The 26,933-nt window shown below is 33.5% G+C and overlaps 1 protein-coding gene across 2 annotated transcripts in view; it reads left to right on the top strand.

Annotated features, from left to right (window-relative positions):
- ATP8A1 (ATPase phospholipid transporting 8A1) overlaps positions 1–25,882 on the top strand; it is a 252,765-nt gene extending 226,883 nt beyond the window's left edge. For both annotated transcript variants that reach the window (XM_031943440.1, XM_031943439.1), the window contains exons 34-37: positions 10,979–11,067; positions 11,801–11,893; positions 19,859–19,950; positions 21,021–25,882. In XM_031943440.1, coding sequence (XP_031799300.1) covers positions 10,979–11,067; positions 11,801–11,893; positions 19,859–19,950; positions 21,021–21,118 — 372 coding nt within the window. In that variant the 3' untranslated portion in view covers positions 21,119–25,882. The remainder of the gene's footprint in view (positions 1–10,978; positions 11,068–11,800; positions 11,894–19,858; positions 19,951–21,020) is intronic.
- The last annotated feature ends 1,051 nt before the right edge of the window (positions 25,883–26,933 follow it).

The following is a 26,933-nucleotide window of genomic DNA, read 5'->3' as shown; positions in this document are numbered from 1 at the left end:
CAATTAGCAATTAGTTTTGTGGTAGATGCCTTGTTCAGACATAATAGTCTTCCATACTTTTTAGAATCTGACTTCTAACAAAACTCATTTCAGTTCCCCAGTTTTCCAACTTGGAGTACGCAGGCCCAGAATATTAGGCTTCTGATACACTGAGGGCATTTTCTGTAAGTAATATGGGAGAAGAATGGATATTTCCTATCCTGTCCTGTCTTCCTCCTCCATCTCCATCCTATCCCTAATGCCTGGAAGGTGCTTCCATTTATACTTTGCCCGTTTCTTTCTTTTTAAAGTTTCTCCCTTCATTAAAGAACCAGTGTATCTTCTGACAGTGTCCAATCCCCTCTGTACTTCACCAATTAAAAGCTGTTTTTTTTTTCCTTTCAACAAGTAATTTTTCTGCATTTAGTGCATAGAGAACCAGACTTAAAGTTAGGAAATTCTGAGTTCAAATCTAGGTTTGGATTGTGCAACCTGAGCAAGTCACTTAGTTTCTGTTTGCCTCAGTTTCCTCAACTGTAAAATTAGGTTGATAATAGCACCTACCAGGGTTCTTAGGAGGATCAAATGAGATTATATTTGTAAAACACTTAATATCATGCCTTGCCTATGGGGAGCAATTGATAAATCTTTTTTATCTAATACCTTGAAGTTAATAAGTACTTAATAAATGCTTACTGAATTGATATACATATTTCATTTCAAACTAACCCCTTTTGACTAGATTTAAACTGTTGGTAGAGTTTGAACTATTCCAACCATTCTGGAGAGCAATTTGGAACTCTGCCCTAAGAGCTATAAAACTGTGTACATACCCTTTGACCAAGCAATATCATTACTAAAAAAACATTTAACAAAAGGAGGAAGGACCTGTTGGTACAAAAGCTATTTAGAGCAGCCCTTTTTGTAGTGGCTAAGAATTGGAAATTAAAAGTTGGGGAATGGCTAAACAAACTGTGGTATATGATTGTAATGGAATATAACTATGCTATAAGAAATGTCGAGCAGAATGATTTCAGAAAAACCTGGAGAAACTTACATGAACTGATACATAGTGAAGTGAACAGAGCCAAGAGGACGTTATACACAGTAACAGCAATAATAATCAATTGTGAATGACTTAGCTATTCTCAGCAATACCATGATCCAAGACAATCCCAAAGGGCTAATAATGAAGCGAGCTATCTGCTTCTAGAGAAAGAACTGATATCGTTTGAATACAGGCTGTTTTTCGCTTTCATTTTTTTTCTTTTATTTGGGTCTTCTTGCACAAAATGACTAATGTGGAAATGGTTTATTTAATTGCAATTACATAACCTATAGCTGATTGCGTACAAAATTTTAAATAAAATATTTAAAAATTTAAAAATAAAATAATAGCTAACAATAGCTACTATATGTGTATACATATATATATATATATATATATATATATATATATATATATATATATATATATATATTTGTGTGTGTATATATATATTTATATACACACACACACACACACACACACACACATAGTGCCTATTGTTTGCCAGGCATGGTATTAAGTACTTTGTAGTTATCTTATTTAATCCTCACAACAATCCTCTCTAACTTCAGGGAGGTAGGTGCTAATATTGTCCCCATTTTGCAGAACAGGAAACTGAGGCAAAAGGAGACATTAAAGAATGCAAAATGCATCCATCATAAATCTTATGGTTGTTTTTTTAAAAGTGCTAGAAAATAGCTCAGTAGGCCATGAATTTATATATCCCAAGGATCTGTTAATGCCCATTGTGTATGTACTATATACACAAACAGGATACGTAGAATATCATTTCACTTTATTCTCCCCTGGTCAAACGGCATTTGGACCATTATGGTTATTTAGGAAGACCACATTTTTAAGAAAGACACTGACCTCTTTCTTCCTCCTATCTAACATAAGTTATCTTTCTCTTCATTGGAAAAATAGGCTATCATTAGCTCTGTCTCCTTAATTCTCTACTTCATATAGCTTCCACATTATCCCCCATTTCCTCTCCTTTTCTTGAGTCTCAGAGGAAGGAGTAGCCCTTCTTGCAAATACAAATCCCTCTTCTTTTACCTTTGACCTATTTTTTCCCTTCCTTATATCCTCAGCACTTACATGCATAGCACAGTGTCTGGCACATAGTAGGTGCTTAATAAATGCTTATTTAGTGAATGGGTGACATATATATTATACATGTTATAACATTATAATTATATTATATAATAAATGTGTATCCAACTATGTGCAAAATCCAGCCCTCTTCGTACTTTATCTATTTCTATTGATTTCCTTGCCAACACTTTAAACCTGGCAAATTATCCCAAACTCTTTTTCTCTCCCTCACACCTGGTATCTAATCAACTTACAAGTTCTGTCAAGTCTCCCTCTGCAGTATATCTCATATCAGGCCCTTCCTCTTTACTCATACAGCCAGCTCACACTCTCATCACCTCTTTTCTGGATTACTGCAAGAGCATCTTAATTGGTCTCTCTGCTCCTAATCTCTCCTTGCTGAATTCCATCCCCACACAGCTGTTAAATGAATAGTCTTAATACCTAAGTCTGACATACCATTCAAGCTCTGCTCCGCGAAAATTGAAAAGGAAGCAAAATTTGGTTTGATCCCCTCAACCTTCTCTTTCTAGACTTCTCTTATAAATCCTAGTGACTTTTCTCCCAGAAAAAAAAAATGTTATTTTGATTTCATGCACAACCCCACATTCAGATTTCTTATTCAGGTCCATTCTCCCTAGAATAATCTCCATTCCAAAATCGCCTCTTCTCCCCAAATTTTTCCCACACAAATGTAAACTATAACCCCCTAATCCTTTACTATTATACTGCTATGGAGTAGTATTAGGTTTTGTTTCTTTGTTTGGGGGTAATTTACACTAATAGTGGAATTACTGTCATAGAATTATTTAATTTCTCTGATATGTGTGGAATAGATATTTTTGACATAAGGCCATTCCCAGGATCTTTTGCCTTCTTTCTGTCCAGCTTCCAAACCTCCATGCATTTCAGGAGAATAAAGGTCAATGATTTGATACCATACTTCTAATAAGTAAAATTTAGCAAAAATGGTTCTTGTCCACAAAATGTTTGAAAAATCGAAGTCAAAAAACAGATAAAGATTTAATGTGTTTTGCAGTAATTGAATACCAAGGATGTTGATATTAAAAGGAACCTTAAAGATATTCTTATTCAAGTCCCTCAGTTTACAAAGGAGGAAACTGAGATGCATGATGATAAAGTCGTATAGCGTTGGACCTGGAAGACCCGAGTTCAGATACTAAACTTATGATTCTGGATGAGTCATTTAATTGTTGTCTGCCAAAGTTTCCTTATATGTAAAATGGCAATAGCATTTCTCTTTCTCAGAATTTTGGCCAGGATAAAATGAGATAAAATTTCTAAAGCACTTTGCAAATTTCAACTACTACATAAAGATACTTATTATTATCATTACTATTATTCCATTGTCACAGAAGGATGTTAGAACAGTCTTGGCTAGAACTAAGGTCTCCTGACTCTTAGACCAAAGATAAATAAATGCATTAGGCAGGTGGGTAGTGCTGTAGATTGTGGAATTAGGAGGACCCGAGTTCAGTTGGAGCCTCATAAACTTTACTAGATGTGACACTTAAGCAAATCACTTAACCCCAGTTGCCTCCCAATAAAGAAGTGAATGAATGAACAAACCAATGAATGAATGAAAAGATGAATGTATTCATGAAACTGAAGGTTCCTGTTTTGATGGGATTAGAGTGAAGATTACTTACCTAATGTTTCATTTGGGAAGATGAGAAATGCTCAGAGCTATTTGGCTAATATTTTATTTAAGATTTTAGCATCAATATTCATTATGGAGATTGGTCTATAGTTTTCTTTCTCTGTTTTCAACCTACCCAGTTTAGGTATCAGTACCATGTCTGTGTCATAGAAGGAATTTGGTAGGACTTCTTCATTCCCTATTTTATCAAATAATTTATATAGCATTGGGGCCAATTGTTCTTTAAATGTTTGGTAGAATTCACATGTAAATCCATCTGGTCCTGGGGATTTTTTCTTAGGGAGTTGTTTAATTGCCTGTTCTATTTCTTTTTCTGAAATGGGACTATTCAAGCAATTTACTTCCTCCTCTGTTAGTCTGGGAAGTCTATATTTTTGGAGGTAGTCATCCATTTCACTTAGGTTATCAAATTTATTGGCGTAAAATTGAGCAAAATAACTCCTTATTATTTCTCTAATTTCCTCTTCATTGGTGGAAAGTTCTCCCTTTTCATTTTTAAGACTACTAATTTCATTTTCCTCCCTCCTTTTTCTAATCAGATTTACCAAAGGCTTATCTATTTTATTGGTTTTTTCATAGAACCAACTCTTAGTTTTATTTATTAGTTCAATAGTTTTTTTAGTTTCAATATTATTAATTTCTCCTTTTAATTTTAGAATTTCAAGTTTAGTAATTGATTGGGGGTTTTTAATTTGGTCTTTTTGTAGCTTTTTAAGTTGCAAGCCCAATTCATTGACCTTCTCTTTCTCTATTTTGTTCAAATAAGCCTCTAAGGATATAAAGTTTCCCCTTATTACCGCTTTGGCTGCATCCCACAAATTTTGGTATGATGTCTCACCGTTGTCATTATCTTGAGTGAAGTTATTAATTGTGTCTATAATTTGCTTTTTCACCCAATCATTCTTTAAGATGAGATTATTTAGTTTCCAATTACTTTTTGATTTATTTACACCTAACTTTTTGTTGAATGTAGTTTTTATTGCATTGTGATCTGAAAAGAAAGCATTTACTATTTCTGCCTTCCTGCATTTAATTTTGAGGTCTTTAGGTCCTAATATATGGTCAATTTTTGTGTAGGTTCCATGAGCTGCTGAGAAGAAAGTATACTCCTTTCTATCACCATTCAGGTTTCTCCAGAGATCTATCATACCTAGTCTTTCTAATATTCTATTTACTTCTTTAATTTCTTTCTTATTTGTTTTGTGATTTGATTTAGCTCAGAGCTATTTGGAAAAAGAAAAAGATAATTCAAAGGAACTGTGGCAAGAAGGTGCCCAGCACGTCAGAGAGTAAGATGACAAAGGCAAATGAAAGTTGTCCCAAACAATCTGGAGTCAGCTTTGGAAAGGGCTAATAATGTGGATTTCAGAAATCATTTGTCTTAGAGAAGGAACGTGAATCGGTACATGTGTGGGTTTGAATCCTCTCTCCAATGTTTACAGGCTAAATGACCATGGTCAGTTTTTCCTACGTCTTTGAAGCTGTTTCCTCATTCATCAAAATAGGTATCGTAATTCCAGGAGTCTTGGGAATCAGATGAAATAATGTAATGAGATCATGCACTTGAAACTTGAACATGTTTATATATGTGTTAGCTAGTATGATTATCATCTCTGAAGCTCTGCCAGCCTATAGACTTCATTGATAATAGCCTTAAAATAAGTCACAACCTTAAAGAATGGTCAAAAAAAAAAAAAAACTTTTTATGTCTAATACCAACCAAGGATTCATAGAAAGGAAGAACAGGGTTATTTCAACATTGACATCTTTTGGCTTTCTCAATCATACCATCTCAATTATCTAGAAAAATCTTTCTCTTTACTAATATTCTGATCATCATCACTTTCTTTTTTTTTATTATAGCTTTTTATTTACAAGTTACATGCATAGGTAATTTTATAGATTGACAATTGCCAAACCTTTTATTCCAATTTTTCCCCTCCTTCACCTCACCCCCTCAGCCCGATGGCAGGTTGATCAATACATGTTAAATATGTTAAAGTATAAATTAAATACAATATAAGCATACACGTCCTAACAGTTATTTTGCTGTACAAAAAGAGTCAGAGTTTGAGGTTTGAAGTAATGTACTACATCATCACTTTCTAAAAAGAAAGAAAAAGTAAAAACAGGTGACTGTCTCACCTGTTCAAATTATTTCATTATACTGTTCTTGATATAGGAAGGCATAAAGGAATGATTGCCAGAAAAAAAGAATATTCTCTTCAGTCTAGGGTTTTAGAAAAGCTTTTACTACCATTGAAGGATCTCTTGTGATCTATGGCTAAGAGCAAAAAATGCTGAGCAAGCACCAAATCTTATAGTTCTTCAGGCTTATCAATCAAGCTAAGGTCATTCCCCAAATGTATTCTCTCTTTCTCTCCCCCCCCCCCCCCGCCCCCTCTCTCTCTCTCTCTCTCTTTCTCTCCCCCTCTCTCTCTACCTCTCTCTCTACCTCTACCAAAACAGATTTATTCCTTCTTCCACACAAAAGCCCTTCAACTACCTGGAAAAGCCGTGATATTGTCCTTAGCTCTTCTCTTCTGCAAACCAAACATGCCCTTTTCTTCTCACTAATTTTCCCATGGCATAATTTCAGATGCCTAGATGTATAAAGTCATATTTATTACTATTAAATATCAATTGATTATATTCACCTCGACATTCTACCATGTCAAAATCTTTTGGAATGTTAACAGTCATCTACTGTGTTTGTTCTCTCCCTCAAGTTTGTATCATCTGCAACTATGATGTGGGCAAACTAAGTTTATGGGATCTGACCAGTGCTTTCTCAGAATTCTTTGAAATACCCTATTCAATGAGTTCTAGTCCACCCAATTATATCATGTTCTAGCTCATTTATCATCATTTCCACAAGAAAAGCAAGCAAGAAGACCAAAATCTTTTCTAGTGTAGATAAAATCTAGCTAGAACATTGGTTGTCCTGCTGTAATAACCCTATACAGAGAGAGACAAACAGAGACAGAGGGAAAGAGACAGAGACAGAAAGAGAGGGGGGGGGGGGAGAGGGGGGGAGAGAGGGAGAAAGGGGGGGGGAAGGGGGAGGGAGAAAAAGAGGGAATTAGGGAGGACGTAAGAGGGAAGGTAGGAAAGAGAGAAGAAAAGAGGGAAGGAGGCAGGCAATTAGGATTCTTTGTCAGGATCCATTCTTGATAAAGCCATTTTGTTGTTGTTTAGTCATTTTTCTTCATGACCCTGTTTGGGATTTTCTAGGCAAAAAGACTGGAATGGTTTGCCATTTCCTTCTTCAGATCATTTTACAAAGGAGGAAACTGAGGTAGTAGGGTTAAAGTGACTTGCTGAGGGTTTCAAAGCTTTGAAGGGACTGGGGCCGGATTCGAACTCAAATATTTCTGGCTCCAGCACTGAAGAAGCCATGCTCGGTTTTTTGATGAGAATGAGAATAACGACATTGATAACAATCAACATTTATATCATGCTTCCCATGTGCTAGGTTACAGTACCAGGCACTTTATACTCACTGTTTCCCATTCTAGATATTTCTTTAATAAATCCTTTATCCTCTAATAAATAGTCCCCAATTTTGCTAGGATTTTAAGTCAATAGCTAGTCTAATCAATGTCAAGTCAATGTTTGTCCTCCATTTAATTCTACTGTTACTCTGATCTTTCAAATATCACTAACGGGGAACCAACCATCAATTCTGCCCATTTTTTCAGTAGCCAGGGATTAAATTCATCAAATCCTGGTAGTATAAACTCATCAAAGGCAGGTAGGAGTTCATTAATCTTTCTTTCTTGAATGTCACCTCTTTTTAGCTTATTATAGTAGGTGACTATTGGATAACTTGATGACTGTTACTATTTTCTTTTAAATTTCATGACTGTGTGTCAAAAATAAATGGCAAATTTTAGGAAAAGGATCCTGTCCTTCACATTTTTCTTATTTTCATATGCAACAAAATCATGGTGTAACTTATGAGAGATCTGAATTGCATGAGGTTATGTTTGACTTGGAAGGCAGCTGGACATAATGTATAGAGTCCTGGACTTGGGGTCTGGTAAGACAAGTTAAATCAGACTCTTAATACTTAGGTAGGGAAGTCATAAACTCTTCTTGCCTCAGTTTCTTCAGCTGTAAAATGGAGTAAACAACAGCACCTGTGTTTCTCAGAGCTTTTGAGATGATCATAATGTAAATCACTTTCCTGTTGTTTTTTAGTTTATCTCCTTTGAGGGATAGTTTGAAATAAAACTGAAGGTTGTAGAATAAATGAAGAGGATTTGGCTGCTCTAGAGCAGTCAGTAGAGATAAGAAGTGGGGAGGGGGGGGAAGGAGAGGAAGAGAGATTGTTCTTCTCTTGTCCAAGTAAGTGCCCTTGAACGATTCTGAAAAACTTGCTCTTGCTTCCCCAATCCTAGAGATTTGGTTCCCTTTAATGGGTCAAGATCGCCAGTAGGCAAAAGCCATGGACTGAGAAAGCCTTTTCTCACCCAGTTCACACGGAATAATTCTTTGACGTAACTTGAGTTTTGAGAGACTGTTCATTTATTTTTGAGGTTCCATTTGTGTAATTTTGAGTCCTTGTCACTCCACGGAGACAAGAGGTTATTTGTTTTCCCCGCCGGGCTCGTTGGGCCTCCAGTTTACCAGGCTTTGCAAGCCTGATTTTCTGATTCTTTCTGAAGTCCCCCGGGAGCCACTTTTGTGGCAGATTCCATTTGGTTTCACAAGGCCTCCAGGCCGAGTGGGGGCAGGGGCAAACTTGGCATAGACCACAAATCTCACACATTAGGAACAATTTGTAAACTTCGAGCGGAGGGAGCCAGAGTCCATCCCCAGAACAGGCTGCTCCTGTTACTGCCATTGTCTGGGAGGGATTGCTTTGCCATTTCCCAGATGACCTGCCTGTGTGTGGAGAGATGTGAAAAGTTAGAGACAAAAATGGTTTCTACAGAGTGAGGGGGAGCTTTCTTGTGCAGAAAGGAAGGAAATACCTCTGTGGGATTTTATTTTTTTCCAAAAAATACAAAGAGGCTCTCTGTCTTTAATGCGAATGTCAGCTTTAAATCTTTTAGGTTTGGATTAACTCTGCAAAAGAAAAAAAAATCTGACAGGCTTTCAAATATGATGCAGAAAAAACTTTTTTTCCCTCAATTCTTGTTGTTCATTTGTAAAGCCAAAGGCTGGGGAGGCTGTGAATAGTGGGCGCCAGTTGTTCCTTCATTCATCGTTAGCATTACAATGGTCAGAATTAACATCCTAAAACGTACATCACCACTTTCACCAGCAGACATTGAGTACAAGGTGGCAAAAGCAGAAAATAAACTTTCCCTGCCTTCCCCAGGAAAATAAAAACGTTAGAACCAAAGCCAGGAAAACCTGAGATTTTAGTTTAAAATACCTAGAATTATTTTGCTTTTTTTTTTAATATGAAAAAAAAAATGGCTTTTCTACAGTTATTATCTTACTATAAAACTTCCTAGGAAACACACTACGGGCACCAGCAAACACCCCCCCCCCCCGCCCCCATCCTTGATAGACATTTCCTATTACACAGTTAGTGTTGGTTTTAACAATTGAGAATGTCAGCTAACATGTCCAAGATCATGTTTTGCTTATAAAATAAAGTGACTTTTATGTGAATATTTTTCTTCCCGTTTGGTTTCAGAGGTATATGGGTGTTGTTCTGTGAAACCCACGAGTTATTGTTTAATTTTATTTGCAGAATTTGTTTGTTTTAGAGACCAGTTTGTAATGGTTTTGACTTTATTTTGAAAAGGAGTGTTTTCAGGGCTACTCTGCTTGGTGCAGACAGAATCTGTGCCCCCAGAGCTGCTTATGTGTGTGCTGAGTCTGATACGTAGGCAATGAAAAATACAACTTAGAACAAACTGGGTTGCTTAGCTCCAGTTACACATCACTATCAGTAGAAACTCTGAAAAGCAATTAGACCTCTCATAAGAGAGGTGATTTTTTTGTTTCTGAATATTAGTTTTCCAAGTATAAAAAGATAAATGATGACATGTCTGATGGTAGAGCAACAGCCCCCGTAAAAGGTAAATTCTTAGGAACTTTCCCTCACTTATCTGCAATATAAAAGGTTTCTTTTTCTTTTTTCATTCCTAAAAGTTGTTACTTTTTTGAAAAAAGTATAACCATATTTTTCTTAAATGGTTTCCATTAAAATCTACAAATTTTGCTTTCTAGAAGTAGAGTCTAAGAAATAAATTAAGAATTTTCTGGTGCCATTGCATGGCACTGTTAATTTTAACTTAATTAAATTACAGAGTAGTATAATTGCAGCCAACTAATGGTAATTTATTAATAGAATCATTTTCTTTGCAACTATGATATTTCTGATATAGATATTTGGCATGTGATACAAAGGCGGGTTGTTTATTTTAATACAATTTGTTCTCATTTTACATGCAAGTTATTTGCTTTGGCATTGGCTCAGCCATAACAGGTGTGTTGAAGCAAATTATATAATTAATTTGAATAGAAGACAACTGATTTCTCTCCAGAATCAGTCAAAAAGTGACCCAACGCTTATTGTGAGTGATATCTCTATTTTCCCTGCACTGTAGGAAATTATGATATCATAGAATCATGACATTACATAATTTAGCAGAATGTTATAGGGTTGAAATTTTGAAATCAAGTCTTATTTATTTTTGGTAGAGTTTATTTTTATTCGATAATTACATGAAAAGGTATTGGAAATGTGCAAGATTTTCTGTCGAGGGTTTGGAAGACTTCTTTTTTTACATTTTCGAGTTTAAGGAAAATATTATTCAGACCCAGTCTGGGTTTTATTTGGACTTTTGCTTGAAAAGAATGGAGCATGATATTCCAAGCCATTAAAAAGGCATATAGGAATGTCAAGATTTATTATCTCCCTCTAATGTTCGTGATCAACACAGAGAGAAAACTCTATTAAAAGAAATTCGTGTGACAGAATTTTAATACTATTAGACTGTTGTAGAAAAGAAAGCTACTCTGAAGATTTAATAAAATAAAATTTTTACAAATTCAGTTTTTTAAATTAAAAGATTTTACATAATTATGTTAATGACTGTCATTCCAAAATGGTAACCTGAATTATTTTTATTTTATTATAAACTCAATAAAATTCAAAACTTTTTGAATTATTTTTAAAGTGTATTTATTTGTTTTTATTTATTCAGGCAGCCATGCTCTTTAGTTCTGGAGTCTTCTGGATGGGACTGTTATTTATTCCTGTGACATCTTTGCTTCTTGACATTGTATACAAAGTGTAAGTTTATCTGTCTTTGATGTATAAGATTATAGGCAGGAGCCTCCCTTCTTTTGATTGACATATTTCTCTAATTGGGAGGTCATCTTGAGAACTTATTTTTTGCCACTTTACAAGGTTTAATAGTAATATGAGATTAGGAAAAAGAAAATTAAAAAAAGAAAGGGTCAATTGAACGGCTGATCGAAGGCCACACAGTTGAAAAACTGAACCAAAACAGAAAGTCCATATTAACGTTGGGGAGCATTGCACCGAGAAGGAGAATTACTTGGAAGTTTTACTTAAACCATCCCAGATAAAAAGGAGATTGATGTAAGAATTTTGTTCCCTTTGAATGTGTAAGGTTTTTGATGACAGTATATAGAAGAGTAGATGGAAAATTTGTCTGAATCTTTGTTGATTTATCTTTATTATAAGAATGTTTTAGCATGTTAGATACTCCCACAATATAAAATTTTCACCCGGCACTGACTTCATACATTTATTTAATATTTATCAATGTTTTTATGTTAAGCCAAAAATATTTTCCTGTAAGCAGCTAGCATGATTATTTTAAGATTTAAAGGGGGCCCAGCTGAGATTAATGTTCTTGTAATTGTTTGTTCTGGGGTGATCATTGTACTTATAAATTATTAGTATGGCATTAAAATGAATAACTAGCTCTTATATTTTGACATTTGCAAGGAAATTTTCATATGAAATTTATTTTTTGTTTTTGTTTTTTATTAAACAGAATCAAGAGGGCCACTTTTAAAACACTGGTAGATGAAGTTCAGGAGTTAGAGGCAAAATCCCAAGATCCAGGGGCTGTTGTACATGGAAAAAGGTAAAATAAAATAAATAAGTAAATTTTTTAAATATGCTTTTTATTTACACATTGACTTGTAATTTTTTGGTGCCTAATATCATAGAAAAGTATTATGCAATGTAATCATGGCACTAAGCTTGAAAGATAACCTATATATGTATGTATGAATGTATGTATGTATGTAAACAAAATTAGTATTTAGCATAAGTATTGAAGAGCAATACAAACCTGCTACATATTTATTTTAATTGGAACTCAGCATCAGGAACACTTGATTTTGAGTAAACCATTGGACCTTGCATTGTCCCTGGAAATTCTCTGAAACCCAGAATTTCAGTGTTTGTGCTGAAGGACCTTTTCTCAGGAGAAGTTCCCAGAATCAGTGAAATACCAAGTCCTCCCCCTCTCCCCCCCAAAAAAAGTTATAATTAATTTAAATTAATTAGTTTGGTTTGGCACAATAAGTTTTAGACAATTTTTTAAGGCACTTAATTTCTTGAAGCTCTTGGTAACTCCAAAGACCCTAAAATTTCATAGAAGATGCTGACCACACCGGCAGAACAAGTTTCCTATCATATAATAAAAGCATGGGTCCAGGCTCTAGCCTAATCCTTTATAGATTTCAGAATGACATTCCCATCACCCACACACTCTCCAGTTCTTTGGTCCTGGGAAAGTCACTTATCTCTTGGTACTTCTTTGCTGGTGGGTACTCTGTCTCTTAGAATTGAGAATAAAATTATTTATTCAAAAATAAATTGTGGCAGATTTTGGTAATAATGATGGATCTCTCCTCCATTAAGTAAGTTTTTCCATTTTAAAACTGACATGTGAATGCTACTTAATTTAGGATCTTGTCATATAATAGTTGTTTAGAGAAACTGGAATATTTATGTGTCAACTAAGTAAAGGTATGAGAGAGGGAAAAGAAATTTGGCAATATTCTCTTAGGAGCCATATTGCCTGTCTCCCAAAAAGAGAGACCCAAATTTCCACTAAAAAGGAATGAAAATTGATTAAATCAATGACTAAAGGCTTCCCTACCAAAAAGGAGTATCCAGATCTGTAGCTTCTCCTGCCACTGTGATGGTGGCAAACCTGAACAACAACCTGTTCTTTCTGAAGAAAACGAAGCAGAAAGAGAAAGGTGGAGGATAGGTGGAAGGAGGTAGGAACTAAAGAAGGGGGAGGGTCAGATGACAAAAAGAAATTGGAAGAAGTCACTGGAACTAGCTATTATATTAAAGAGGGTAACTTGGTAATGTGATCTCAAAGGCAATATCAATCATCTTTTAAAAATAATTGCTCATAAAAATAGTGCCAAAGATGGAATTGAGCAAATGTCCCATTTTCCAAAATGGAAATTTCTTTACAATGTACTACTGATATGCTATTCAAATAAAGAGAATTCCACATACTACAATAAACTTTATATGGACAGCAGATCATTAAACTAAATAGTATGTGGAAGTCTCAGAGAGAAAAATAAATCAATCAGTTGGCATTAATATGGGTTCATGAAGAATAAGTTATACCAAACAACTTTTTTAAAGGACTTACTAGGCTAGCATATTAAGGGGATTCCATAATAGATATCTTGTTTTCATTAAGGCATCTGCCAAAATATCCTTTTAAACAAGATATGTGGATGGGATGGAAACACAATTAAAGGGTTTCAAAACTGGTTGAATAGTAACATTTTAAAAATACTGATTAACTGATTGATGTCAACCTGGCAGGAAGTCTCTAATTGCATGCCATAGGAATCAATCTTTGGCTGATCCTTTTTAGTGATTTTAATAATGACTTAGAAAAGGACTTGGTAAAAATAAACTTTAAGTACTGCATAAGTTTGAGTCATTTATTATAAAGATAAAAAGGCATGCTGTGTCAACTGTACAGGTGATGGAAAAATAGGAAGAATAAATGATATGAAAGATGATTAAATCTAGATTTAATCATCTTTCATATCATTTATTCTTCCTATTTTTCTAGATTTAAAAGGAGCTTGACAGGCTGGAAGGTTGGGCTTTTATAAAAAGATGGCATTTAAGAAGTATGAGGCTCAACTGAGTAATTATAAACATGCTTGAAACCTGAATTCACAAAAGCTTATATTTAAAACGAAACAAAACTTGGCAATACTAAACAGCTACAAACTAAGTAGGAGATAATGACGTGATGGATTTATTTACACTAGTAGATATAGAATATCAGGTTATTGAATATAATAGCAGCACTGGTCAGACTCATCTACTGTATTATGTCACTTCTAAAAACTATATTTTAAGAGGAATATTGACAAACTAGAACATTTACATCCAGAAGTTGAGAAATTAGAATGATGAAGCACCTGGAAATTAGGTGATATGCAACTGTTAAATGAACCTTAAGAGATTTTCCCTAAGAAGAAGACGGGAGGAACAAAAGATGATAAATATCTTCAAGAATTTTTAAAACTGTCATATCAAAAAGAATGGAAATATGTTTTGTGTTCTTAACAGAGGGCAGAAATTATAAGGACACATTTCAATCTCTCCCAGTTAGAGCTATCCAACAATGGAGTGAGTTTCTTGAAAAACTGAGCTATCCACCACTCCTTGTATTCAGTGTCTAAATAACTACCAATTCAGGGGTGCCAGTCAGGTGATTCCTGTGTTAGATAGATGATGAGAGCAGGTAATCTCATTTCCCTGCCTTTCTGTGGTAACATTTCAAAATGCACTTGTCATTTTCACACTCAGTCAGATTTTGCTTTAAATTTTCAGTCTGTCTAAAACTTTAAGCTAATTCATTTTTACTTCCAAACATTAATGACTTTAATCAAGGCAGAACATTAATGAAAACAAACCAATGAAATATAAATGGAAATCAGATTTCTGAGTTTGCCGGGTTTTTAGTCTTCATTGAAGACATCAACTAGAGTTTATTTTAAAAACTTTTAAGTAACCTAAGCTAGAATGGAATTATCCAAAGAAATTTTTACAGAAAGAATTTTTCAAGAGGATTTTGAATTTGTTACTTGCTTTGCCTCATAATGACATTGGAACTGTCCCCCAAATCCCACTTTAAATTTTATTGGGTTTTTTCCCTTAATATCAAAAGTGTGTCGACAAAAACAGGATATTCTCTGTCTATCTCATAAGTTCCAGACCCAGCAGAGATATAATTTCAAGTGATAGCTAAGTGAAAATAGATCTGCGGGACTAAGGCTAGTTAAATCTGAGCATTATTTCACCGAGAGTTAATACCCACACACTCCTGGCTATTCCTGCACCAACTCTCTACTGCCATCTGGGTCTAGTTTAAGCCAACTGGATATCATCACAGAACTAATTGTGGACGGCAAGAGATAATACGATTCCAGAATTTGGTGTAAAAGAGATATAGACATGGTCATTACTTATATGTTGGAGGTCAGTTTTAATAAGATAAACAAAATAACTTGCCAACTGAACATAATTTTTAAAAAAGTTTGCCAATAGACTGAATAACAAAATATGAGTTAGTATATGATTAATTGTATTGTATTACCTAATTACCTAAGTAAAAAAGTATTGCTTTTCAAATAATATGTCTATACCCTCACTTTCATTTAAAATTGCTCTATCTTCATGATTGTTGCAGCTGAATTTTTTTCCAAGGGTAGAACTGAATTTCTAATTGAATTTCATAATTCTGCATGATGCGATCTAACCACAATAGTGCATAGGACTCTAGGATACAGTACAAAAATCTAACATAGCCTAATGCTGAGAAAAGGGATAAATGTGATAGGACGTAGATTTATGATGATGTAAGTAGAGAAAACTTTTCTTCATTTTCCGTGTTGGGTTTTTGCAGCAAAAACACAGAATTTTTATTTGTTCCTTTTTTATGTATCACATATTTTCAGTAGAGTAGAAGTTATTACTTTACAGTAAATATTGGTAACCATAAATATCCATGGCACTGAAGAGCATTTTTTAAATATAACAGAGTCCCTGTTGAAAGGCGTATAAATTCTAAGTTGAAAGGTTCACTATAGGTGAAATACTAGCGAAATACCATTCCTCATCATATAATGTTTACTATGCTCCCTCCTGTGCATGGCATTTATATTTATATGCTGTGGTAAAGAATTAACTATTAAATCGAGACAGAACAGAAAGATGTTTGATATTTTACAAAGTATCATTTCTGTGTATGTATGTGTACACACATATGTTCTAGCTAATGTTCAACAATATGTTTATGTTCCCCATTAGCCCGAGGAGTTGCTTATAAACCAAAACGCACTCTTAAAGGGTAAAAGCACCTGCTATTTTGTGATTGCATCTCTTCTGATTGAACTGGTAAATTAAATTGCAGAAAGCCAGGGAAAAGGAACAGGTTGGGTGTTTTGTTTTCATTGAACATTACACAGCCCTTCAGGCTAACATTTAACATTACTCAGCTAATGTGGAACATTACCTCGTTATAAACAGTTGGTTAGATGCCGTCTTCTGCCATGAAGCTACAAACCTGCACAAATAAAAATGACTGTTCTCCTATTTAGAAATCTATAATATGGAAGTTAATTTTCACATATACCTTCTAAACACATTTATGTTTTCACATTAGGACATTATATACTTAGGGAAAACGCTATGAAACCTGCCAGAAGTGTTTTTGATAAGGAAGTTGTAGCGTGATATATTTGAAAGTTCCCTGCCTTATTATTGTCTAGTCATTTCGGCATAGAACACCAGAGGCTTCCCACCACCCCCATTGCCAGTGGTTCTGCTAATAAAATTAGACCACCTGCTGCTAAAGCTGCCTATTTCCTCAAAGCAGTTACATATTTTAGGATCCCACAGGGTCCTCGAGTCTGTAATGTTATATCATTTAAAGAGTAGTTGTAGTCAGAAAAGTGACTAGGTTAAAATGGCACCTTCCTCTTCGCGGTATCTGTTTATTCCATTGAAAAACACAAATTTTACTACTCTTTGCAAAATTAATATGGTTCTGCATGGTCTGCTTCTTACAGTGAGGTAGTTATTCCCAATGAGAATGTGAAATTTTCTATTCATTTAAACTATGAAAAACGTTAACATGGCACTTTTGAAATGTTTTTTGTTATTATTTTTCAAAAATGTTTGAATCTTCAGGGCCCCACTTGAGATTTTTTTTGGCAAAGATACTAAAGTGGTTTGTCATTTTCTTCTCCAATATGATTAAGAGACTTTTGTATCATCCTATGGACATTTTCTTTTTATTGGTTGCAATTGATAATATGCCTAATTATAAAATGTGCATTCTCCAGGAGCTTCAAGTTTCAGTATTCGTGATATAAATATAATTTATTTTGATTTCTAAAAGAATAGAGGCAAAATATAACACTAGTTTATTATAATTGAAGCCTCTAGAACTTCATTGTGGTGTGGTAATAGCATTGGGTCCCAATGATGATAAGAGTCATTGAGAGGTTCTATTTAGTTGGAAAGGCTTCAAGTATGGCTGCAGCAAAAGACTATATCCACTGTGTTTAAGTTTGGTGAGATTCATCACCCCAAGATTGGCCACCTGGTAATAAACATTTTGTGTTTGCATCTATTCAGCAAATAGATAAGAATGCAAAATGGCTTTTAACTCTGTTTCTTTACACTTCTATAATTAGTCGTTTATCTTTTTATTTTTAATTTGCCATTGTTCTGCAAAATCTGTGAAAAACACATTGCTGAAAGAACTGAACCATATCTATTTTGAAATTCTCTGTAAATTCATGGCAAACAAAATCAGAAAACCTAAAGACGTTGCAGTTAGATGGAAAGTTGCTTAAGCATTTTGCTTGGAGAGACAAATAATGAAGTTGGAGAAATGGTGCACTTAAGGAACAATGAGATCCATTGACTACTTAGTGAAATTAAGTAGTTAAATTACACCAAATATCGAAAGATAAACCTCTATAAATATAATTTATATTTATTATACATATATAAAATAAATATAATAATAAATAAATATAAGTATAATATTCTCTTTACCTCTCATTCTGTTAAATGACTATGAAGATGAGGATCTGAATTAGAAAAATGTAAACTTGCCTATTCCTTTCTAATGTTTTCATCAAGGATATTCTGGATGCATGCATAAATAATTTTCTCTGCTATAGAGTTTTCACAAAGAAATGTGGGCCACAATTACACAGGAGGAGAAGGCTTCAAAAAAAAAAAAAAACCAAACAAAAAACAGGGATTTCTGCTGGTAGAGGAGCTACCTATATCACTGAAATCATAGATTACCTAAAACATCTACAGGAATAAACTTCTATAATGTGCCATTTTAATGCCTGAATAGACATGATACATCCTTCTCTTGAGGAACCTGGAGTCTAATAGGAGAATAAGTGGGAAAGAAAATAAATATACTCCATAAAAATGCATTTAAATTAAACACAAAGAACCATGGCTAATTTAAGGAGAAGGGTTGGAATCATCTGAGGAGATCAAAGAAAAGAAGTAACTTTATTTAAAAGCCTCTAAAATAGAAAATAATTGTTTTATCTAGTAAAATGTTATCCCTATAATTTTCAGTCAGTTCTAGCAAAGAATGGAAACTGTATAGCCATTTGGAATTTCTTGAAAAAACTTTTGATTCCCTCATTCCCTCTTTTTTTTTTCATTCTGATTCTTATTTTTCATATCTACCGGTGAGAGCCAGCTTTCATTTTCAAATATGGTAAGGTTGGCTCCATTTTAAAGACAGGGCATGTTGATGATCTTAGTCATCAAAATAATGTGCTTTTCAATTCAAGAAATATTATTCCTTGAGGCATGCTTTTAATAATTACGTGATTAATTACACAGATTTACTTTTGTCAGAAAGACTGCTATGAACATTTTATTGAAAAATAAATATTGCCCTTTGCTGTGTTATATTGTATAATTATTTCTAAAAAATAGTTGGAAAAATAAAATGATAAACACATTTTCTGTTACTGTATCTCAGTAGTGTTTGAATTATTCTGACTAGAGAGCTATATGCAATATTTACATAGTGTTAATTTCCCTTTCTTACAGAAATATAATATCCTTGAGGGATTTTTTATTTCTCAAAACATAATTTTGTACCCTAAATGGTGACATGAAAAAAAATGTTTATAATAAGGGTTTTTTGCCCCTAGCCAACACGATATATTTGGAAGATGCTTTATTGTAGAATCCATTTTGAATCAATTAACAGTGTCTGAATTCTTCATCTTTAGGTAATATGCAGGTACCGTTATTGTTTTTTTTTTTTATTTATAAAATGAATTGATTAAACTAACTGACCTCCAAAATCCTTCCCAAATCTTAAGGTTGTGATTTGACGGTATGCCAATAAACCTAATATAGCTTAAAACTCATATAAAACAGTTTCACCCTTTTTCCTCTCTTAAGAAGATAATATCCACAGTAGAAAATACTTTGTGGTTTTGTGGTGTTAGAATATTGAATGAATAAATGCCATACGAGGATCAAACGTTTGGTTACCATTTTATTATCTCTTAGTAAGCTCAGGCTTTACAAGGGACTTTGTTGTACCTGAAATAGTACAAGTTAATTTAAGAATTCTTTGCAGGCAAGATATCTTGAACCAGAAACACTGAAAATCATCTCATTTTTTAATCTCCAGAACCAGAAACACTGAAAATCTTTTCATTTTTTTAATCTCCCTCATTTTTGTCTCCATTCACCTAACTTAAGTAAGTACAGGAAGTTAAAAAAGAAAAGTTTATTGGGTGCAGTATTCTTCTTCAAATATGGTTACAGCTCAAGATGGAATATATAATATAAAGTGGAATTGCATGAATCATCTTTTTTTTTTAATTGCAAAATCAGTAGATTATAAATTTCTTAAAGAGATATTTTGTTTATATTTTGTATACTTATTCTGCTGGCCCCTAGGCTAAGCTCATATATCATGTGCATATTTCATTATTATATAATTGTGTGCTTCATATGTTTGTGCTTTTCTTGGTAGCCTAACAGAAAGAGCACAACTTTTGAAGAATGTCTTTAAGAAAAACCATGTGAACTTGTACCGTTCTGAATCTTTGCAACAAAATCTGCTCCGTAAGTGTTTATTTTTAATTAGTGTTTTTCCTTTTAAAAAATGTATACCTTAGCATGATTCTTTGATAGGAATAAATATTGTTGAAATAAGGTTTTTATGGTGTTGGGCAAAATAAAAACCATTGCATGATAGAAAATAGCATGTGTGTCACTGAAAAGTAAAACATATAATTAACATATCAGAAGAAAATTCCTGTAGTCCAACAGTCTAAATTTATCTGTATAATATAGCTACAAAAAATAAGACATCAACAAAGCAAACAATAAAATGTTATATTTCCTGGTCCTTTGCCACATTTCAAAAAGGTTCCAGTGGTAGAATATGATGGAATATCGTAAAGTACTTTGGATAATGAACACTTTATGAGATTTTATTAACTCTTTTATGATGGATCATTTTTACTTGATCTGTTTTGCAAAAAGTGGAATTCTTGCTTTAAAATATAATCTATTTTTCTTTTTTTCATTACAAATATCCATAAATATGCAAACTCGTACAAAATTGGTTTGGTACTTCTACCTGTTAATATTATAAGCATCTAAAAAATAAGCACTACTATTGAAAAATCTTAACTGTATCATCAAACCTAAAGTAAATTTCTCATTCATATCATTAATGTTTAAAGGGTTGGGGGTTTTTTGGACTAAGATTATTATTTGCATATCTGGTTTATTTTTTATTTATTTTACTATAACTTTTTAAATTACATTTTAAAATATAGGAAACTTTTGACAAAAATAGGGAATGTATTCTAGAGAGCTCTGAGAATAAGGAAATCGAGAGACACTGCTCTTCATGTTAATCCTGCTCTTGGATTTCCCTAATCATATTGACCAAAGAGCACATTTTCAGCGGCAGAACCATGGAGAGAGAAGCAGTGGGAGGTATCCCGAGGAGAAGGACCTGTTTGTCTATACCACCACAAAACATGATAAATGCAAAGTATCATCTAAGCTATATCATTGGAACCCATAACCCATGGATGTTCAAACCGTCAAGTGACAGGGATTCGCCATAGTCAAGTTCCAGATGCTTAATCAAAATAAATAATTTCTCCTTTCTTTTGTAGATGGCTATGCTTTCTCTCAAGATGAAAATGGAATAGTTTCACAGTCGGAAGTCATTCGAGCTTATGATACCACAAAACAAAGACTGGATGAGTGGTGAAAGGGACTTGACTGAAGAAGTGGGCTCGAATACTTACTTTCCTGAGACAACCTACTAGGGCTTTACTGGAATCCGCTAAATCATTCCAGTCCAGGAAGTTACAAAAAAGATCCGTGCTGATGTCATTGCGTGAAGTTCAGATCCATCTCTTCTGTAGACAGAAGCACTGTGCAACTCTACTGGAACAACATCTCTTTCAAAGTTTTCTAAACAAGTATTTGCTTCTCTCTTTGTAAACAGAAGTTGAAAATGTCTCCTGCCAGATTGCTCACTTAAAATGAGGTTTTTTTCAGTGTTGTTCTTACTCCATAGCTAGGGATAAAGCTAGTGCTGAGATTGCTGAATATACCAGACGATGACAGATCTCTGCTGTTTATGAAAAAACTGTGAAATGGCATTATGTCAAAGAGGGACTGGACTGTTGGTAACAAGACTCAGATTCGAAATGAGCTGATAACCAGCATTTTTAAGGGGCGGACTCATCTTTCCGAGTAAAATTTCTAAGCAAGGCAACAATGGTTGTGAGTGTCAAAACCGTCCTAATAAATGTTTGCCAAAGAAGTTCAATAAATGTATTTCTCTTTCAGTAGCCATTTGCACAGAAATGTCAAAGAAAAATTTCCTTCTCGTCATTTTGTCCGAACTGCATGCTTGACTTTTTATCCGTAAGATGATCAGTTTGCAAAAATGAGTCAAATTCAGGTTTCGTCTATGGCATTTGCTACTAAAATCTGTAACGTTTTGCACCTTCAGCCTTACGAATGCTTCTTTCTTCCTTGTCTCGTTTATCTGTCGGTGTCAGAGAGGTACATTTTCACGTGGCAACTCTCTTAGTTATGATGGTAATTTTTTAATGTTGTGTTTCTATCTATTAGCCAGCTCTAGTGGATTTCCATCTTTTTCTATGATGTTTCTCTGCTCTAAATTTTGTGGCCTGACGTGGTATTGTAAAGTCCTAAGAGGAGCCTTTTTTTTTTCCACTTGAGAAAAATACATTTACATATTTATATAAGATTTCCAAAGTTTCTGTTCAAATCTTTGAAATACCACATCAGATAAATGCATTTGCTTTTATAACGTCCTTTGGTTTTACTTTCCAATTCCCCCTGGAGGTTACCGCTGTCTTATATAGACAAACCATGTGTAATCTATATTTAAGAATGAGTAATTAGTTTGCTGTTCAGTTGTCAGAAGTAGCTACTACATTTCATTTAACTAAAATGAATCATATGTTAATGGAAAAAACACATTTTTTAAGATGCAAAAAAAATGCTCATTTTACCCAAGGCCAGAGTTGAGAAATGAGGAGCACGCCTCAATATAGATGGTTGTATCGATATGCTTGTTAAATGAATGTTTAGTTCATTTGACACTTCTGAACTATTAAAAATGCCTATTTTGCTATGAAAAGCAAGTGACAATATGCTTGACGAAGCATAAGCAAATTTGTATTCCCATTTTAAACATATTGCTTTTATTTTAGATAAAGAGAACTCCAATTTCCAGATACTTATAGTAGATTGAAACACATGTTGCCTTTTAGTGAGTAGCAGATTTGCCTTTCAGTGGACAAGAGATGCCTAAGACATGAAACTTGCTTCTTTTTTTGTTTTTTTTTTCTTTTTAAAAAAATTTGTATGTAAAACATTTCCATATTACTCATTCTGTAAGTCTTTGTTTTTAAGAAAGGATTGTTTACTAAATCAACCCTTGAGTTTAACAATTTCACAGTCATCATTCTAAATTCAGATTTAAAATAATTGGGTCATATCTCAAGGGCATCTAAAGTCCCTTTCAGTTTTGAACTTCTCTGGTTCTATGACAAAAGAATCATTTCACTCACTGTATCCACAGCTACTCTCTACTTCTTTGTCAAGTAAATTCCCCTTCCTTTCTCCTTTCCCTACAGAAAGATATCACATGTTCAATTTAACTTTAGTTCAGGGCACTTCCAGCCCATATTCAGAGATAACAGTTTTAAGGAATCATGACCTAGAAAGATTATTGAAGAGTTGAGTATTGAAGAATAGAGCTATTTTCTGAATTATGTCATTTCTAAAGTTTAAAATATATAATGCCCAAATATTTATCCCTTCTTTTAAATGTCTTTAGTCATCCCTTCCCTAGTTCATATATTTTTATATACTTACCCAAGTGAAGATTTTTGAGAAAGAACCACAAATATTCAAAAAGAAGTAAATATATCCCATCTACCAAAAAAAAGAGATCTTTTCAAAAAATCATCTTCTACTTCTATTTCCTGCCCCTCTTCTTACTCTAAACACCTTACCTTCCAAAAGTTATCAATGAGATAGAATTGAATTTCCTGGCCTAAAGGTAATACTTATATTATTGATCCATGGTTTATTTTGGTGAAATTTATTAACATTAGTGAGATATTCTATTTAAATGATTCTCTTTAAATTCACAAAATTAATTAATTTATCATGACTCAGTTTCCCCCAGCACTTGCATTACAGTCTGGCATAGAAGTCAGGGTGCTAGATTTTAAGTGAAGGCAGCTATTCTAATTCTGCCACTGACACTTAGTATGGCCAAGGTAATTTACCCCTCTGAACCTCATTTGTCTCATCTGGAAAATGAAGACTATAATCCTTGCAGTTCCTTTTTCATAGGTTAATGGGATCTTATGAAATGAGAATATTTTATAAACTTGAAAGCATTCTATAAATTTTCATTCTCAATAATATCCACATTTCTATCCCATAAAGAACATTTTAACCAAAAAGAAAAAAGTCATGGCTTTGTTTTCATGATATCAAACCTTAGTAAAACTTAAAATATATATTTAATCATAGGATCTTTGCATTATTAAAGCAAATCACAGCTACTCTAAGATTCCTTGTTACCTTCTTCATAAGAAAAAAAAAGTTTTCACAGGATTAGTAGAGCTGAGGTACACTGATTCTACCTTCTCTTTGTAGCCTATTCTGAGTTAGAAGTCTGTTTTGGACATCAGACATCCCAAGTCGGTTTTTACTCTTAGGCACTAAGGAAACTTGTTGCTTCACAAGAACTACCACTTATAAATTTTTCATGTGCAAATCTCAACCTATCTAGCTGTATCAGGGTTTTGATTGTATATTTGCACCAAGAAGTTGCTATTTTCTGAAAAATGTTAACAGCCCAATGGTGTTTCTCAGGAAGTTAGTGTAAAAAAAAGAAAGAAAAAAGAAATGATTCAGATATTTTAGGGAAGAAAAAAAAAAAACTTTAGGCCATCTTTGCCTATTGCTAATCAGGTCAGATGCACTATACCGGGTTTCCCGCTCACTAGAGTTAGTTTCATACATTTTGTTTCTGCTTATTAATCTAAGCCAATGATTTCTGCTCATTTCAAGTGAGAACAATGAGTGGTCAGTTATTGAATAATAAATTTTATTGTGAAATGTTAAATTATAATTTCTGAATCCAGTATTTTCCAAATTCAGTATAGAATGCACTGAATAATTTGTGAAATTCTGCATAATGTGCAGTGCTGAATAACAGCTTTGCATTTAAAATCCCCTTTCACAAACAATGCCTCTATAACATTGGATTTCTTATAACCGGTTATGACATGCTTGTAACCATGTCATAATTATTGTTAGCTAAGTAATCCTCGGTGATTTTTGCATATATTGTGGAATTGCTTTTTTGCTCATTTAAGAAGTCATTTTGTCAATAAAGTAGTTGACTTAGGAATGATCATTTTCTAAAAAGTTGTTCCTCCATATAACTGTTAAATACACATGCCCCCACACACAAACACATATACACGGACCAGATTTGTTTGGTTTTCTTTGTAAAGTATATAACACCACCCATGATTAGGGGCCTAATAAATGAGATGATAATGATAATGAAAATTTCTATTATATGATGAAAGGTTACCATATTGTGAATTTTTCTCATTTAAATAACTAAACTTCCTTTATGAAACTTCTACTTTGTCACATTTTAATTAATCTTGGACAGCTATAAAATGGAAAGTATGTGAAATTGTAAAGGAAAGGAAATGATTTTTCCCTTTTAAAATCTCGATTCGCAGCTATGCTTCTGATGAGTAGTTTATGGTTTGTCTGCATGAATTAATATTCTAAAGTGGCCTAAGCAAATGCATGACTTTTCCTATAAATCTTGATATTTCCTTCTGCTTTCCAAAGTCATATCATAGTATATCCAAGAATTAATGTTCATCAGTAGATAAATGCATTGGTCCTCAGTTCAGCCTTTTAAGATGAGATTATTCTTTTCAAACAAATTTCAGGAGATTTGACTAAATCATTTATTTGAATTGATTGACAGAATTTTGCGTTTTGAAGTTTTTTGGCAAATAAACCTCTTAAGGAGGAAATATGGTAGCATTCTGAAGATTGGATTTTCATACCTGCTTATTCCTAATTCTGACTTTCTTTAAGTGAATCTCTTGTTGTAAAATGTGACCAGAATATATAAAAAGATTACATGTGTGTCGTTGTTCTAGAATAGAAGCCATAAATACAGTGAGCAGTGGATTTTTTTCCTATCTGGAGCTTCATTTTTGACTTAAGTATTTCAGTGTATATTAAGTGAACGTGCTGCATTGAAAGCAGCAACCAGGCAAAGCTACAGTTTGCCTTAAAGGGATTGTGGGATTGTCTGATTGCACCTCACTGTTAGTGCAGAAGCTGTTGTGGAACCTTCACAGTTGCATGAGTGGAGAATTGTTTTGACTCTGTGTTTATGGTAGTTTTCTCAGGTTTGTTTTAACTTGACATTAAATGCACTGTGTTTTATAAATAGTTATTAAAATTTAGTAATGTTCAGTTCTGTGCAGTGTTACATGTCACTGGCATTTTGTGAATGTGCATGTTTTGACTGCAAATTTTAAATGCATCGTCTTTTAATTGTTATTAAAATGAAATAAAATATGCCATTACATAAAAAAGTCTTGATGTTTTCAATGCCGATCAGAAAGTTTTCAAAATAGTTGTTTAAGTGAGTTTCTTTAAACCCAAATGATGTATGAAAGTTAAAACATCATTTTTTTTTTTTTTTTTGTAAAAAGTTTTTGTTTTGTTTTGTAAAAAGTTGTTTTTTTTTTGGAAACCACAAAACATCTCCTCCTTTTAAACTGAGGAAATGGAACATAATGACAATTGAGAATGCTCTTTTTCTGATTTGGGATGAGGTATTTACTTGCATGGAAAAAAGAAAGAGAAAATTGTTTTTATTATTGTTAGTTAATATTCAATGCTACTCCATCCTCTTTGGCTTTGTTTTCACCAAAACCAATTTTATTCTAAGCATCCCTATTAGCTATCACAGAGCTCTATAAAAGACAAGTCCATTCATGTTAAGTAAATATTTTTTTGAAGCACTCATTTTATTTACCTATTCTCTATTTCTCTGAGTTTGTGTATGTGTGTGTATCTGCCTCTGCAAGAGACGGATAGGAAAACAAATAGTGACAAGTATTAAAACTAAAGCAAACTTGGACAGAAGGATAAGAATTAGATCAGAGTAAAACTAGAAATTAATTTGGGGAAGGATCATATATCTGGCAAATGTTTCTGGGTTTGAAAAAAAGGATGAATCATAGAAAAGAGCCTTACCTTTTTCTTTGTAGAAAAAGCTGAACTTCTCATTTGATAAATTGAATTAGACTAAGTGAACATGGGCATAGTTGAGAAAATGGAACTTGGAAACTTTAGATTGTATCAAAGTAAAGGAGTTGGTATGATTTTGAGTTATATAATATCCAATTTCACTCTATTCTTTTCCTACCCATTATATGTATCAATAGATTTTAAAAATAGAAATGGGAGTTATA

This window comes from Sarcophilus harrisii, chromosome 6 (genome assembly GCF_902635505.1).
Source record: "Sarcophilus harrisii chromosome 6, mSarHar1.11, whole genome shotgun sequence".
Classification (NCBI taxonomy): Eukaryota; Metazoa; Chordata; class Mammalia; order Dasyuromorphia; family Dasyuridae; genus Sarcophilus; species Sarcophilus harrisii.
This window is presented reverse-complemented; position numbering and strand designations above follow the sequence as displayed.